This window comes from Callospermophilus lateralis, chromosome 16, assembly GCF_048772815.1.
Source record: "Callospermophilus lateralis isolate mCalLat2 chromosome 16, mCalLat2.hap1, whole genome shotgun sequence".
Classification (NCBI taxonomy): domain Eukaryota; kingdom Metazoa; phylum Chordata; class Mammalia; order Rodentia; family Sciuridae; genus Callospermophilus; species Callospermophilus lateralis.
In genome coordinates this window covers 23632446-23647923 of record NC_135320.1, presented here as the reverse complement: position 1 = coordinate 23647923, position 15478 = coordinate 23632446, and the positions used below count along the sequence as shown (strand labels likewise).

The following is a 15478-nucleotide window of genomic DNA, read 5'->3' as shown; positions in this document are numbered from 1 at the left end:
GAAATATATAAGTTAATAGGTGCTTCTGAAGAGGTAACAGAAGGAAATCAGGAACATGTTATTGGAAGCTGATGGAAAGGTGACCCTTGCTATAAAGTGCCAGAAAATTTGGCTGAATTGTGTTGTACTGCAGGGCTTGGAAAGCAAAATTTATAAGTGATCAGGATGACCAGATAAAGATATTTAACTGAGGAAATTTCTAAGTAGTGCTAAAGGTATGGCCTTATTTTCCCTTGCTGCTTTGAAGTAAAATGCAACAAGAAAGAGATAAGCTGAGTAAAGAACTGTTAAGCAAAAAGGTACTAGCACCTATAGTTTGGGAAGATCTCTCAGCATATGCAGATTGTAAAGATACCATAATTAGGAAATGCAGTGTTAGGACAGCATGCTTTGAAGACAAGGCCAACCAATGATATGGATAAACCAGTAATATGGTTGGACAACTTTCTGTTAGCAAGATCAGGTATGTGACTAACAGGTCCAAATGAACATCAGAACTGAAGCCAGAAACAAAATACATGGTTATCCAGGAAAATAAAAAAAAATCTCTGGATAATCTGTTTAAAAGAATGGATGCTCTTTATATACGCAGGAGACCATTATGAAGATTTTGAGAAAGACATACAGGTAGAAATAAAACCAGTCTAGACTGAAATAAATAGAAATGGATGAAATAAAATTGCCAGACTTTCAGGATTATATCAGGAAATGGGATGACAGAACTACTTGGCTGAAAATATATACTAACTGAAAGAAAAAGAAGGAATGGTTCAGAGAGGAGAGCTGCAGACCCAGAGGAAAGAGCCATGAGAAATGCCAAGGAAGGATGAACAGCCACAAGGAGTTAAAAAGAGGCAAAGAGTATTCCTTTTTAGTCTTCAGAAGGAATGTGGAAGCCCTGCTGATTCCTGATTTTGGACCTTTGGCCATTAGAACTTAAGCAACCAAGTTTGTGGTAATTTGTTACAGCAGCCCTAGAAAGCCAATACACTGGATAAAGGGTATACTGAAAATTCTTGTATTGTTGTTTCTGCAACTTTTCTGTAAGGTAAAATTTTATCCAAATGCAAATGTTATATAAAATAAGACTGAATAATATCTTCTAATTGGCATGAAAATCCCTATGGAATCTGGTACCTGCCATTCATAATCCTTGAAATCATTTTACCCTATGTCCTATATTAAAAAATAATTTTAAATGCCCTCTGCTTGGCACTTAGGAGTTAAACTGTAAATTTACCAACAGGAAATTTAACCTAACAGCAAATTCATCTCTCTTTCCAGAAATGAGAGAAAATAATTTCTTTTATAAATTACCCAGGTTCAGGTGTTGTCACAGTGGTAGGAACAAGACTAGCACACTTACATGTAGAATTTTACCCCTGATAAAAGTACTTTTACCCCTGATAAATAACTACTTACCAACTGCTTGTCACTCACGGGTGATGGAGGTGGGGGAGCAGTTTCTCCAGAAGTAGGACGCCAGGTCAGAAGCCTTTGAAAAAACAAAATCACAACAATCACTGGGAGGGTATGCCACATTACACGTCCAATGTATTTTGAAAAAAACATGAATGTGTCACAAGACTATGCTGAAAAGCATCTAGTAAAAAGTTTATAGTATGTATTTCTAAAAGTAGTTAAGTAGTATCTAATTAGTAGCATCTAATATATTAGAAGGATAATCTGGTTATCAGTTTTACTATAAAATACACTTTGTGAAAAGTGAAAAGTTACAAGAACTATTCTGAGTATTACTTTCTTTAAATATTTTCCAAGGCAAGATTTAAAACCTTTAAGACTTTTCAAAAAACTTTATAGAATTAAAAAAAATCATAGAACTCTTCAGAGTCTATTAAAAAGTGTAAAAATACATAAATTAACATTTGGCCCAAATGAGAAACTAAGTTGCCAATCTCATATTAGGTGTATAAAATGGAAACATGATTAAGGGTCAAGTTTTTGTTTCTGAGGAGGAGCCTGTGAGGAATGGAGTAGAAAAGTCAGCCAACAGATCACTGCAATTCAATATGAAATGCAGTACAGATATTTTTCTATTAAGATGTTTATTAGATGATACGTAATGTCATATATATATATATATATACACACACACACACACACACACACAGATATATGTGTCTATGTAGTCCTGAAAATTTAACTTATTACAACAGATCTAATTCTTACACAAAATAATGTAGGGGCTGGAGATGTAGTTCAGTGATAAAGCTCTTGCCTCACATGCACAGGCCCTGAGTTTGGTTCCCACTATTTCAAATATTTAAAAGTAAAATTGCAAATAAAAAAGAATATACAGCCCAGTTAGTTTTTGTAAAGATGTCATAGTGACAACTGCAAAACAAGAATTCATATTACCTTTGACACAGGGTCACAGGTCATAAACTCTGACAGACATGCATTATTTGTCAGTTATTCACATTGTTCTAACAAAAAAAGTGTACCAAAAAAATAAGAAAAATTACCCAAAATCTAGAAATAGGTGGAAAAAAAAAAATCACTGTGTGCCCTTTCAGAGTCACCCTACCTAGAGACTGCTTTTATAGGAGTATATTTCTTCTGTTTGAAGTACTACTGATTATGATATTTACAAGGAAATTATAACACTGCAAACATATAGAATGCATTTCAAGAAGCTTAAAAATCTGGACTAATTACTAATTCTCATATATGGTTTTAAATCAGTAAATATCTGTGTGTCTACTTAATAAGATGTTTTAAAGAAAAATCTATCTGTAGATTTAAAAATGATAAATATAAGGTAAAACTACATACAGACAAGATATCTCCAAGATTGAGCTGGCCAGTAAGCTCTAGTCATCAGTCCTACAAATAATCCAGGTGCTAAATAGCCAAACTCTGTCTGAATCCCCCCCCCCCACCACCAATAACAACTATCTATTACAATTCAATTCCAAACATATCCCTTTAAAGAAAATGGTAACTTATTGTAAAACACAATACTCTAAATACTCTACTAAAGAAAGATTTTCTTTAGATATTAAATCTAAGTAACTGAAACATATGTTGAGGAGGGAAGCTTTCTCCCCTTGAATTAAAAATTACCACTTGGTGTGATGTGTACAAATAAAATCTTTTAAAAAGTCAGTGGAGTCATTCCATTATGACCCAAGATTTTGGTTCATAAAAAATTCAATTCAGCTGAGTGTGGTGGCACACGCCTATAATTCCAGTAACTCTAGCAACTCAGGAGGGAGAATAGGGGGTTCAAAGCCAGCCTCAGCAAATTAGCAAGACCCTGTCTCAAAACAAAAAGTAAAAAGGGCTAGGGATGTGGCTCAGTAGTTAAACGCCTCTGGATATTTTATCCCTGGCAATCCCTCCCTTAAAAAAAAATTCTTATATTTGTATGGTTATACAGGAATGCGATTTATTAATAAAACTGAATTCATGTAACACTGAGCATGATTACAAGGATTTTCATTATATAAATCACTAGTTACTATCATACTTAAAACACTGCTATAAGCTCATTCAATTCACAAATATAAAGTTGCAATGGTTTTCTTACGCATGTGGGATTGTGGTTTTGAAGATATCCAGTGTGCAGTTACAAGTTTTATCCCAGATTTCTAGTGTAAATTTTTCACCATTCAGAATAACCACATTCTCTAAGCAGTTTGTACCAGATCGAGCTAACTGTTCATTGTCTAGAAAAGAAAAGTGAACAATTCATGTGTATATTACCAAGTTCACATGTAAACACTGTGTCACACAGATGTTATAGACCTACCTTGCTGCACACACCAGTATAGCTGGGCAAAAATATCATCCAAAAGTACATCACTGAGCACTTCCAAATACTGGGTAAACACATCACAGATTGCGTAAAGTGCATGATTGCAAGTTGTTGTCATCCACTCAGCTTTCTGGGGGGGGGGGGGAGTCATTACATTAAGGTCATACCATTCATCAACTACGAGAATTAAGAGAAATGTGTTTGTATATTTAAAACATGATACTGTCAGCACTCCTTTCAGGTCACTTAAATTCCTTTACAACACTGTACTCATCTCAATATCTGATATCTATCTATATATATCTAATCTATGTATCTATGAAATAACTCTAATTTCTGCACTGTTTGGATTGTTAGAAAACTGTTACTGACAGTACACATTAACATGATTCCTGAAACAGTTCTATAGCTGGCCTTGCTCTAGAGTATATCAGAACAAGGAAATAAAGAAGAAAAAGAATTTACGCTAGTGGCATTAGCACAGATTTAAAAACTGACTGTCCTGATGTACTTCAAAACACCATAAAAGTTAAGAAGGTTTATACAAAATAAGTAATTTCCTTCTTTCCAAACATAAAGGGTAAATGCAAAAGTCTGTACTTAACAATGCTATATTAGAAAAATAGAAAAATTTAAGCTATCTTTCTATACTGCCTTAAATGCATACTATAACTGGTTTATAATAAAATACATTGAAATAAATACAACAAATTTTACTCAATTCAGAATAGAAAGTCACAATGTAATACTAAAGAAAGTTATTGGTGTTTTATAGTTGTAACATCAAAATGTGGAAAAGAAACAAAGTTTAAAAGAAAGAATGAAAACAAACAACAACAACAACAAAAAAAAGTTAACATTCCCAAGTAGTGTTCTTATTTATAAAGACATACTAGTTATTTCTCATGAATTAAAGAAAAATTTCCTAGAAATTCTTTACTGTTCAGTGTGTTTAATTTGAAACTCTAAAATGTACTGAGTGAAAGTATTAAGAACTTTTAACTTGATTAAAATGAAGATTTTGTGTTCTCTTACCTCTGTCTGCTGTTCTGGCAATTTCATATTGTCAAATATTCTGAAAACAATTCTAAATAAATCTTGCCACCAGTGTTTTTCATAAGTGTGGCCATATGTTTTCATTATTTCAAACATTACTGTTAAACCCCTAAAATGACAAAATGTGATTAGGAAACCTATAATACAAAAAAAAAAAAAAAAAAACCCACCCTCTTCCTAAGATAGTTTTCTCTAACACAAAACTATTAAAATCAGAAAGTTTAAAACTGGTCTTTAACATATGATATTGAATTTTATGAAATTTAAGTTGTAAAACAATAGGATTCCTTAGGATACGTCATGCAGGGAAAAAACTTGAAAGGCCCTCGCTGTACATTTCTTTTTTATATTACTTCCACCCCTCCCCATTCCACAGCACTTGAAACTTATCTTTCCTAAAATAAAACATTAAATTGTTTTGATTTTTTTTTCCATGTTACTCTTTGCTGGCAAAATTTAAGTATTTTTTTCAGTTTAGAAATAGTTTTTGATTCCAAAAATCTGATGGTCAGATCCATAAGGAAGGACTGTATAGTCTAGCTTACTTGCTGCTATGCGTGCTCTCCATAGCCTAGAACACATCTGGTACCTAGTAGGTTCTCAATAAATATCTGTGATACAAATGTTGTAAAATGACATATATGTTCAGTCCTACAGCAAATTCACAACATTCATATCTGATCCCTAAGACACCTACTGTGTTACACATGTAGTGGTACACACTGTATAAGAAACTTTGGGAAAGATACAATCTTTCACAGGAAAACAGACCCCTGTGATGCTAGACTTACAGTTCCCTCCTTACACTCAAACAAGACTCCCTCTGTATCCATCTGCTGAGACTGAAGTCCATTTCCTTCCCTTCAAAGTAAATGAATGTTACCACCTCCCATGACTAAGGTGGGTAAGAAGATGTGGGCCATCCTGATTTTCTTCCCCCACGCTCCAAAGTAAACACAGAAATCAATAGCATCCAAGAACTTTTACTGCTTATATTTTTAAAAACTTATATTTAAAAAAATAATATTTTATAGTAACTGGTGTAGGAAGAAAGAATATCTAGGATTCTAGGTTAATTACTTTATCCTAAATCTACAGAACTACGAGAGAATCAAATGAGAATGCACATAAAAGTTCTTTATAATTACAGACTTTGGATTATTTATTTCCTAAGAATTTGTTAAAATAAAGCTATAAAAATAAAAAGTTTCTTAGCCATAACTTAAATTTAACACCTTGGTGAGTGTGGCTCTGATGTAAGGGGAAGGAGAGATACATTATTTTATTGAATTTCTATAATTTGGTACAATTTTGAACAATTTTGAACTATATAATTTCTTTAAAAATCTGATAAAGATACATGTACAATAATTAATAATTCTTCCTAAAAAGAAGGTGAGATATCTAAAAGGGATTTTGTTTAATAGAAAGTTGTACTCATGATGGGCTTAAAGATTTGTTGAGATATTAAGACATGAAAGTTGGCCATTTCAATTTAGGAAAAACTGTACTCATATAACACATTTTAAAATCACGTTACTACATTATGCTAATATACCTTTAAAATCTGTCTAATAATTACTATATTTGATAAAACAATTTATATATAGTCTTTAACTGTGAACTTGTGTTCATATAAGAAAGGTTAAAGTCAAAATAAATCCTTCAAAACTCGAATTTCAAATACTGATTGTTACCTGGTTCTTACATCTAATTTGCATCTATTGATGATACAGGATAACTCAAAGAGAATTGGGAACCATCCTCTCACCCACACCCTGTCTTCAGGCGCCACATTCATATCATCGCTTGTGTATTCCTTGAAAGCCTTCAGTAAGAAAGGTAGGATTATTAAAGGCAAAACAAAATACCTTCATATTCAGCACATTATTTCTCAAGAAAAAAAATTAAATGCTCTACCAATCAAAAGTGAGCAATTTAAGAAACAATAATTTATAAAAAGATGAAGACTATAGTTGTCTATAAAGAACACTGTGCTAAAATCCAAAAATTGGCTTTACCTTCAACTGTCAGTAGTTCTCTACATTATTAACCTGGCTTATTCAGGTCCCATTTTTATTATTTAACTAATTATAATAACACACAGCTATATTAACTATCTTGGGAAGGTATGAAGGTCAAATGTGTTGATGTATGTAAATAGTACTAAGCAATCCAAAGGTGCATATTTTGTACACCATAAAATCTTATTGCCAAGTCTATGAAGTATCATTTCCTTTATGCTTATAAAGATCGATTCAGATATGCAAGTTAACACTGGCAGCCAGATTATCAATTCAACCTTTAATTAAGAGATTAAGTCTATACTTCTTCAGTTAACCTAATAGTTAACTTCAATTTGAGGTTGTTAACTTCAGTGCTGCTGAACACAGGCAGACAACTAGCACTACAGGAAATAGTACTTTTTAAAAGTCCTCTGGGCCTAAGTTTCCTTATCTACATAGGGTATAACTCAACCTGTGCCACATAAAGTTTTTATAACAAGTGAATACATATGAAAGAAAAATACTAACATCTTCTATAATGGTAAATAACCATTAATCTTCATAGTTCAGAATTAAGCTCAAACTGTTTTGGAGTTCACTGAAAAATAAATGCTTCATATACCCTCAATTCCCAAGCAAATTAAGATATTTAATTGGAAATAAGTACACAGGAAAATTCTGTTTACTAAATGATGCTATACCTGAGGTCTATCAGACACATATTTTGCACAATGGCGAATAAGTCGAATTGCTTCCATACTTGTGTCTGGGAAAGCTGCATTGCACGCAAATTCAGATAAACACTTTACTGCGTCTTGGAAAGAATCAATGGTGGCTGGAAAGTGTTTTTCAAATACAAGTGCTAAAACAGGAAAAAAATACCAAAATGACTATAAATTTTCAATAATTTCTAATTATCCCCAATATACATCAACCTCTAAATGTACTACAAACTTCTTATGTTGGCTTTGATGTCCAAATATAGAATTCAAATCTGTGTCTACCATTTGTCTGTCCTCAGTAGGGAGGTAAGTGAAACATAACATTTTGTTTACACTATTAGCATGGTACCTAATTAAGTGACTGGAACAGAGTAGTACTGAATCAATTTTGTTAAATAAATATACCAAATTACTAAGCTGATCTCTGCTTTTTGACCTATAAAATAGAGATAATACCTACAAGGATAGTTATTAAGCACTACATAAAATATTGTAAGTGCTTTCGAATAATATTTAATTCAAGCCAACATTAAAATGATAGTTAACAATGATGTTGTAATTCTGGTGTTGACAATGGTCATCATTATTACCTTCTATACAGGGTTAACTTATATTCTTAAGTATTTCAGTACCCCTGAAAGTCAAAGGAGGTTGTACAATGTAGTAGTCAAAAACAAGTTTCCATCACTTACTAGTTCTATGACCTTAGACAAATTATAACTCCTCTGGGCCTCAGTTTCCTAATGTATTTTAAAAAGTGAGGAGGGGACTAAAGATACTTAAAGAGCTTTGAAGATTAAAGAAAATACATGGAAAAGTGCTTACAGTTCATGCCATGCAGCAAATCCTTAATGAAAGTTCACTATAAAAATGAACTATTAAGGCTGGGGTTGTGGCTCAGTGGTACAGCGCTTGTGAGGCACTGGGTTCAATCCTCAGTACCACATTAAATAAATAAATAAATAACATGCACTAATAGAGATATTTTTTAAAAAGTGAACTATTTGTTTATTCTGGTTCTGTAGGCAAGATTTGCTAAACATTAATCTTAACTGTACTGGAATTACGTTTTTCTTTCTTTCTAAATACATTAGGCTTTTCTTTCTTGAGCACAGTTTAAAGAATACTCACTGACAATATGCCCTGTTGTTTGAAATGCAAGTTCCACTATGCTTTCATCTTGATCAGACGCAGCTAGATGAAATACAGAGAATATGTTCTTCCACCCAGACCGAATATTAGCAGCTTGAGAATTAACCATCTGTGCTATACACCGTACAACCATATCTCGAATTGTTGGAGACCTAAAATATTAATGTAATTGCTTGGATATGCATACAAACAAAACTCACACAAGTCCCTCCCCCCTTCTGTTTTCCCCCTACTATAGGAAATAGAAAGGTTTTTCTGGTATGGAGCAATTCCACAAACATAATACCTGTTCCGTTTCATTATATGTTCAAAAGGTCTTAAGAAATCCTTCTGAAATCTGAAATTTGCAAGCTCCCCTTTCTCTAAAAACTTCATTGACAATTGCCTCAAAGAGTCCACTGCAAAAATAGCTACATCTTCATTAGGATTGCAGCCAACCTGTATTGGCAATAAAAAAGCAAGATGCTAATGTCAGTGGTGAAAATCTATAAATCTTTTTCCTTTATTTGCCTTAGAAAAATTACAGAGTTAGCAGCATAAGTAGATAAATCCTAAGTCTCCATAAAGGCAGTAGGTATAGTAAAAATTATTTCTCAACAAGAAAATAGATATTTTAAATAAATCCTTAAAACCTTGAGCAATCATTTCTTAAAAAAAAAAAAAAAGAATAGGACTCAAAGGGTTTTCTGAGCTTAATTATGAAAAAGTAATAGGCAACTGTGGGGAAGGAAAAGAGTCTCAATTTTAAACAAAGAAAAATATTACAAATATAAACAAATGCTATAATTATTCAAATACCTTATTAAAATGATCTCCAATAACTTCCCAAATCCGAGACCACTGCAATCTTATTCTTCCCATATTGTAGTATGATATTTCTACTATTTTTTGTAGACTAAACATTCTCGGGTGTGTAGTAGAAAGTAATTCATCCATAGACACAGCACAGAGCCAACGGACAAAATCCACTATAACATAAATGCATATACATTTTTTTTAATTCAACTTAAAAACTTTTTTTTAGGCAAAGGGCTTGTTTGTAAATAGAATACACATACTTACCAATAGCATTTCCATCTAGCCTTGTAGACCCTGTGAATATTCTGGGGAAAATAAAATAAGTTTTAAAAATTAATAAAGTTTTACTCCTGTTATGTCAATTCAAAAGTTAAGTGGCCTGGGTATTAGCCATTTTTATCTGTTTTAGAGAAAAAAAAAATCAGGTAGTCAAATGAACACTTCTCATCAGTTAAATAACAATAGCAGTTTAAATGTTTTTCCCTCCCATGTCCAAATTGGTCATTTTGCCATTGTTACTAGAGTACATACATATAATTTAGTAGATTTACAAATATCATATAGGTATGTGATGAGATTCTAAGAAAAAGAAAAATATTCATTTGTAAAACAAATGAACTAGTTCACTATGAAATGAAGACTTTTTCATTTTACCTGATTTATCTACTAGCATTAATAAAGTTCTTAAAAAAAAATGCTGGGTATATGGTGATGCACACCAATTATCCTCTCAGGAGGCTGAGACAGGAGGATCTCAAATTTGAAGCCAGCCTCAGCAACTTAGTGAGACTGTCTTAAAATAAAAAGGTCTGGGTATGTAGCTAAGCAGTCAAGTGCCCCGGTTTCAATCCCCAGTACTGGGGGAAAGGGGGGGAAAGTGTGTGTGTGTGTGTGTGTGTGTGTGCGCGCGCACACACACACGCTTGCGCACGCACATATACACATGTATATGCATACATTTATAAATACATACACTTTATTGTTATAATATACATTTGATTAGAAAATCCATTTATGGTTAGAAGTGGTTTGATATAAACCTGCAAATAGTCTTATTTTAAACAAGGGGCTTGGTCACTTTCCTTAGGACATTGATATGCTTAAACTATGCTACCCAGCTTTGTCCAGTTTTCTTTGCCGACTTCTTTTTTTGTGTTTCAATTTCATAAAAAATTTCAGCATTAACATATTAGTCCTTTTTCCTTCTAAAATCTGTATTCTTTCCCATATTCTGAGTTTATAAGCAAGGGTTTAATGTGACTAAACCTTCACAGGTTGGATAATATTCCTCAATTTAAAATGCACACAATATAATTTGCATGACAAAAAGGAAACCTTAAAGGCAGAAGCAGGTCAAATATTAAGCTTAAAAATAACAGTAATAATAATAATAGCTACCAATAATAAAGTGGGTACTATTCTAGTGCTAATACACACACACACACATTTATTTAATTAATAAGCAAAAATAACTCTGTGAAGTATTATAGTATTTTATAAACACAGAAACTGAGACAAAAAGATATTTAATAATTTCCCCAAAGTCAAAGAACTAGTTAAAAGCTAGAGTCAACATTCAAACCAGGACAGGCTTAACTCCAGAGTCTACCCTCTTAATCACTTCTCTACACTGCCTCATACTTACCTGAACAAAACATGAATTAAGTGATTTTTTTTAACTTCAATGTCCCTGAATGTTTGTCTATATATCTAGACAATAATTAACAAAAACAAGACAGGAAACTCAAAAGCTGAGCTCTTTTGAAAGGAATGTCTTAGACATTCTATATTCTTCTGTAGAATGAATCAATAATACAAAAATCTGGCAGAAGAAACAACATGGGGGAAAATCAAGAGTAAACAGGTCCCACTTCATCTAGTGGTTGGAATAAACCCAGAAATTAAAAATATATAAAGCCTACAAAGCTCCCACATGAGCAAAAATGAAAACAGCTAGACTGAACTATACAGCTGTGATCAGCTGATTTCTTTCCAACTATAGGTATTCCCATGGAAGGCAAAGGCTATAAACAAACCACACACCAGAGTCAAAATTAAATAGTAAAGAAGAAATGACAAGAAAAGACACAAAAGAAACAAGAAAGGATTTACTTTTAACTGTGAAGAAAGCAATGGCAAAGTGTAGAAGGAAAAGAACAGAAGCAGAGATGGAGATTATATGCAACCACAGGGAAAGGAAGCAACAAACTCCGAAGGTGGTGAAATGGTGGAGAATAGGTCAAGGACAGAGAACTACCATCAGCAGTCAGACATGTTCTGGAGACTTGGGGTAATGGTGGAAGGCAGGGGAGCATGCATCCTGGGTAGGGGCATTCAAATTCCTACTCACTTTGGTAGCATCTGAGGGGTCACTCTATTTCTAGCAATGCTCCACTAAAGTTAAGCCATATGGGAGGGCACAGCAGTCTGTGGAGGCATTTAAAATTAAGCCTTAATATACTAAGGCAGGAGAACAGAGCTAGGTTTCACAAAGTCAGTCTATGAAATGGATACTCAAAAGGACAAAGTATAAAAGTCATGCTTGCTAATATTAAAAGACACGCCCTAAAAAGCATGAGGAGGGGGAAAAGACTGGTAACCTCACTGCTTTATCCATATCATAATACCAATTGCCCCCCAACCCCTGCCAAAAAAATGGTTGGCAAAATTTCTGCAAAAAATAAATTTTAAAACTGTATGCAACACACAAGCAGCCTGAATTACCATACTTGTAAAAGGTTTTTTACAGTGAAATATCAGAGATAACATTTACTTTTTATATTTAACTGAAAGATATTTATGAGCTATCTCAGGTGCAATGTGCTGCACATATTTTCTAATAGGTGAGACAATGTTCCAAAGCATGAGGTGTGCCAGTGTAAGGCTAGATCTGGTATGTTTAAAAAAAACAATAATAAAACAAAAATTCTGGTGCTAAGTAACAACTTTAGCTCTTTAGAAGTAAATGATTTTTGCACAAAATCTATCCCTTATACAATTTAGTAATATTTATCAAATAGTTTCAGTCTAACAATACTTAGAAAATTATACCCTATCAAATGCCACAGGGTCAGGTACTAGATAAAAGTGTCTAATGGGGTCCTAAAGTTTTGTGTTTTTTTCAATGATGGGGATTGAACTTGAGCATCCAAGTGCTCTACCACTGAGTTACATCCCAAGCCCCTAATCTCCTAAATTCTTAATGGTAAAAGATTTCTAATACAAAAGTAGAGAGTTGGAAAATTTTATCATCTTAAAAAGTTTTCATGGAATCGTATTTTTTTTCAGTTGGTTAAGAAACAAGCCATGAAGAATTAAACATAGAAGAATTTTTATTTTTTTCTTGTTTACTTTCTATGTTTGTGATAATAGATTATAGTACTCAGAACGACAAACCTAAGAGGACACACACACAAAAAAAGACTTTGTTTGCTGGCCAAAACCAGAACTCTCCTGGAGGATGTCTGTCTACTGTTTTAACTATAGTGTTATCTCAATGAGTTAGGTTATGGGCTGGAGTTGGAATACAGCATGAAAATACAACATATTAAGAAAGAAAATCAGAAGAAATTTAATAAGAAAGTGAAATACATCACACAAGATTATAATCTTACACTAAATCAGAGTTAGTAACTTCTAATGTTTTCATTGTAAGCTAGATTTTAAATATTAAGGTTTTGTATAAAATAGGACATTAGATTTATATTTGCAGAAGTATCTAGTGATGATGAGCTTGAGATGACAAAGTACTAAGAGAACTGTGCAAAGTTTTCCCTGAAATAGCAGACATTCTTGAAACAGATATGTAATGTGCTCAAGTGAGTGACATATCCTTATATAACAGAACAGTGGATAGTAGGACAAACTAAAAGAGGTATGGTCATAAAAGGTATATTATGGGAAAAGAAGTAGAAGGTAAAATGTTAAATCTTGCCCAAACAGATTGATATAATGCCTAAACAAAGTCTTATGAAGACAGTAAAGATGATTCTCTAGAAGGCAAGAAAATCACTGGAAGATAGTCTTGTAGCAGAAGGGCAACTATACACAACTATGAAGTTGTACACAAAGGCAGAAAGGCAGACCAGAGACAGGCTGCCTGACAGGCAGAGATTGGCTCCACCCGAATAAAACAGTTATCACAATAATCAAGATAAGACTAGCCTGGTTATTGGCAAGTTATTTAAATGTCTTCTGTCCCAGTTTCCTCATTTATAATGAGGTCAATTTACACTCATTTTATGAGACTAGTAAAAGGATTAAGTGAAGTAATACATGTGGCAAGCCTTCATGCCATATAGTAGGCGTAAGATGATCTATAATCTTTCTTCCACCTTCTCAAGAAAAAGATAAATGATGCCCTTCTCCTATTTAAAAAAAAAAAATGCACAGTAAGAATTCTTTTCAAAGAAAAAATTTCAGGAAGTGATTTCAAGGTCAGTAATTGGATACTCTAGTTGTCTAGACTTAGAGCAAAAAGTTTTATCTAAAGAAAATAAATAATAAGTTAGCATTAGACTTCAGGCTATTAAGATTATATATTTTTGAAAGTTTCCAACATAAATGGTTAGAAAAATTAAATTTCAGTGTTATAAAATGGTGATTTTTCAATTTGGGGGGTTATTGATCTGGGAAAAGCTCATCCTCAAAAAAATACTAGAAGTTACAATTTTACATACTGGGTATTTTAAAATCTGAAGTATTCCATAGTAAAATAAACCATAGTATGTGTTTTCTTTTTAAAAACAAGCTAAAATGGGAAATACCTAATAATGTATATAATATATAAATTCTAATTATGGGAAAAGAAGTTTACAAAAATTTCCAACAGCCCTTTCATTTTATCCATATTGCAGTTTTATATGAGATACCTAGAAAGATAAATTATACTGCATTTCAATGAGGGATAAGAAGTTTTCTATAAAAAGAAATAAAATATTGATGTTCTTTTTCATCAAGTTTACCATTTCTCTAATGCCCATTAATACTTATTTTAACTTAAATTTTCATACCATTTTACCTTCTTCCCATCTCATATATTATATGTATTTCATTATCTAAATCATGGCATATCATAATACAGTGTTGTTTACTTTAGTACATGTTTTTGGCAATCACTTTTTTTAAAATGAGCAAAATATATCTAAATGCCACAAAATTGAAATAGTACTCATCTGCAAAGGGAAGAAAATGAATTCCTTACCTATCTACAGCAACAACAACACTTTGAGAACTGGTTTCTCCAATGGATTCCTGAATACTTGCTATCTGCTTCCAGTCCACATTTCCTCCGACTACCACAAATAAAAAAGAGTTGTTTCAGTTTGAAAATAATTATTTCAGTGGAAGAATACACTTACAGTTCTAAAACACATTTCTAAAATTAATTATTTTTCAAAGACTTGGGTGAACAATTCTTTTGGAGCAGTGACATAGGGCAAATATGCTTAGTGAGGTTTACAAAATAGTATATAAGACAGAGTTTTAAGGCACAAAAGCAAAGATTACACCAATTAGGGGCACTGTAGATTTAGATTACAAAGTTAATGACAATTAGACTTTATTTCCTTTAATGTTTATGAAATACAGCATCAATCCCAATTCCAGTGATACCTTCTGTGGATGATTCCAATTCCATATAATTAGAATTTCCCTGTCATTTAATTTCCAATCCCCTAACACTTGTTGAAAATTCTACCTGTATTTCTTTCTCTTATTCAAGAGAATCATTTATCTTTACCCCCCAAACTGATTCTAAATGTTGAACAGTGAAATAATATCCCCAGTTTTCAAATATCCGTTTTTGAATATCCTTTCCCTCCTCCACCATCAATATTCAACTAGTCACTAACCTATCTTTTGATTTGTTTTAAATATTGTTTGTTTATGTCCATTACTACTTAGCAGAGAACTTCATAATCTCTGTGCTGGATTACTAGATTACTGAACAGTTACCAAACTTA

At 32.7% G+C, this 15478-nt stretch overlaps 1 protein-coding gene across 4 annotated transcripts in view; it reads right to left on the bottom strand.

Moving 5' to 3' along the window:
• Arfgef1 (ARF guanine nucleotide exchange factor 1) overlaps window positions 1–15478 on the bottom strand; it is a 107913-nt gene that overhangs the window by 12018 nt on the left and 80417 nt on the right. For all 4 annotated transcript variants that reach the window (XM_076836350.1, XM_076836347.1, XM_076836348.1 and 1 more), the window contains 11 exons: window positions 14719–14809; window positions 9780–9820; window positions 9516–9685; window positions 9004–9155; window positions 8697–8869; window positions 7545–7705; window positions 6535–6665; window positions 4817–4946; window positions 3776–3911; window positions 3554–3692; window positions 1423–1495 (listed from right to left, as the gene is read on the bottom strand). In XM_076836350.1, the coding sequence (XP_076692465.1) occupies window positions 1423–1495; window positions 3554–3692; window positions 3776–3911; window positions 4817–4946; window positions 6535–6665; window positions 7545–7705; window positions 8697–8869; window positions 9004–9155; window positions 9516–9685; window positions 9780–9820; window positions 14719–14809 (1397 nt within the window). The remainder of the gene's footprint in view (window positions 1–1422; window positions 1496–3553; window positions 3693–3775; window positions 3912–4816; window positions 4947–6534; window positions 6666–7544; window positions 7706–8696; window positions 8870–9003; window positions 9156–9515; window positions 9686–9779; window positions 9821–14718; window positions 14810–15478) is intronic.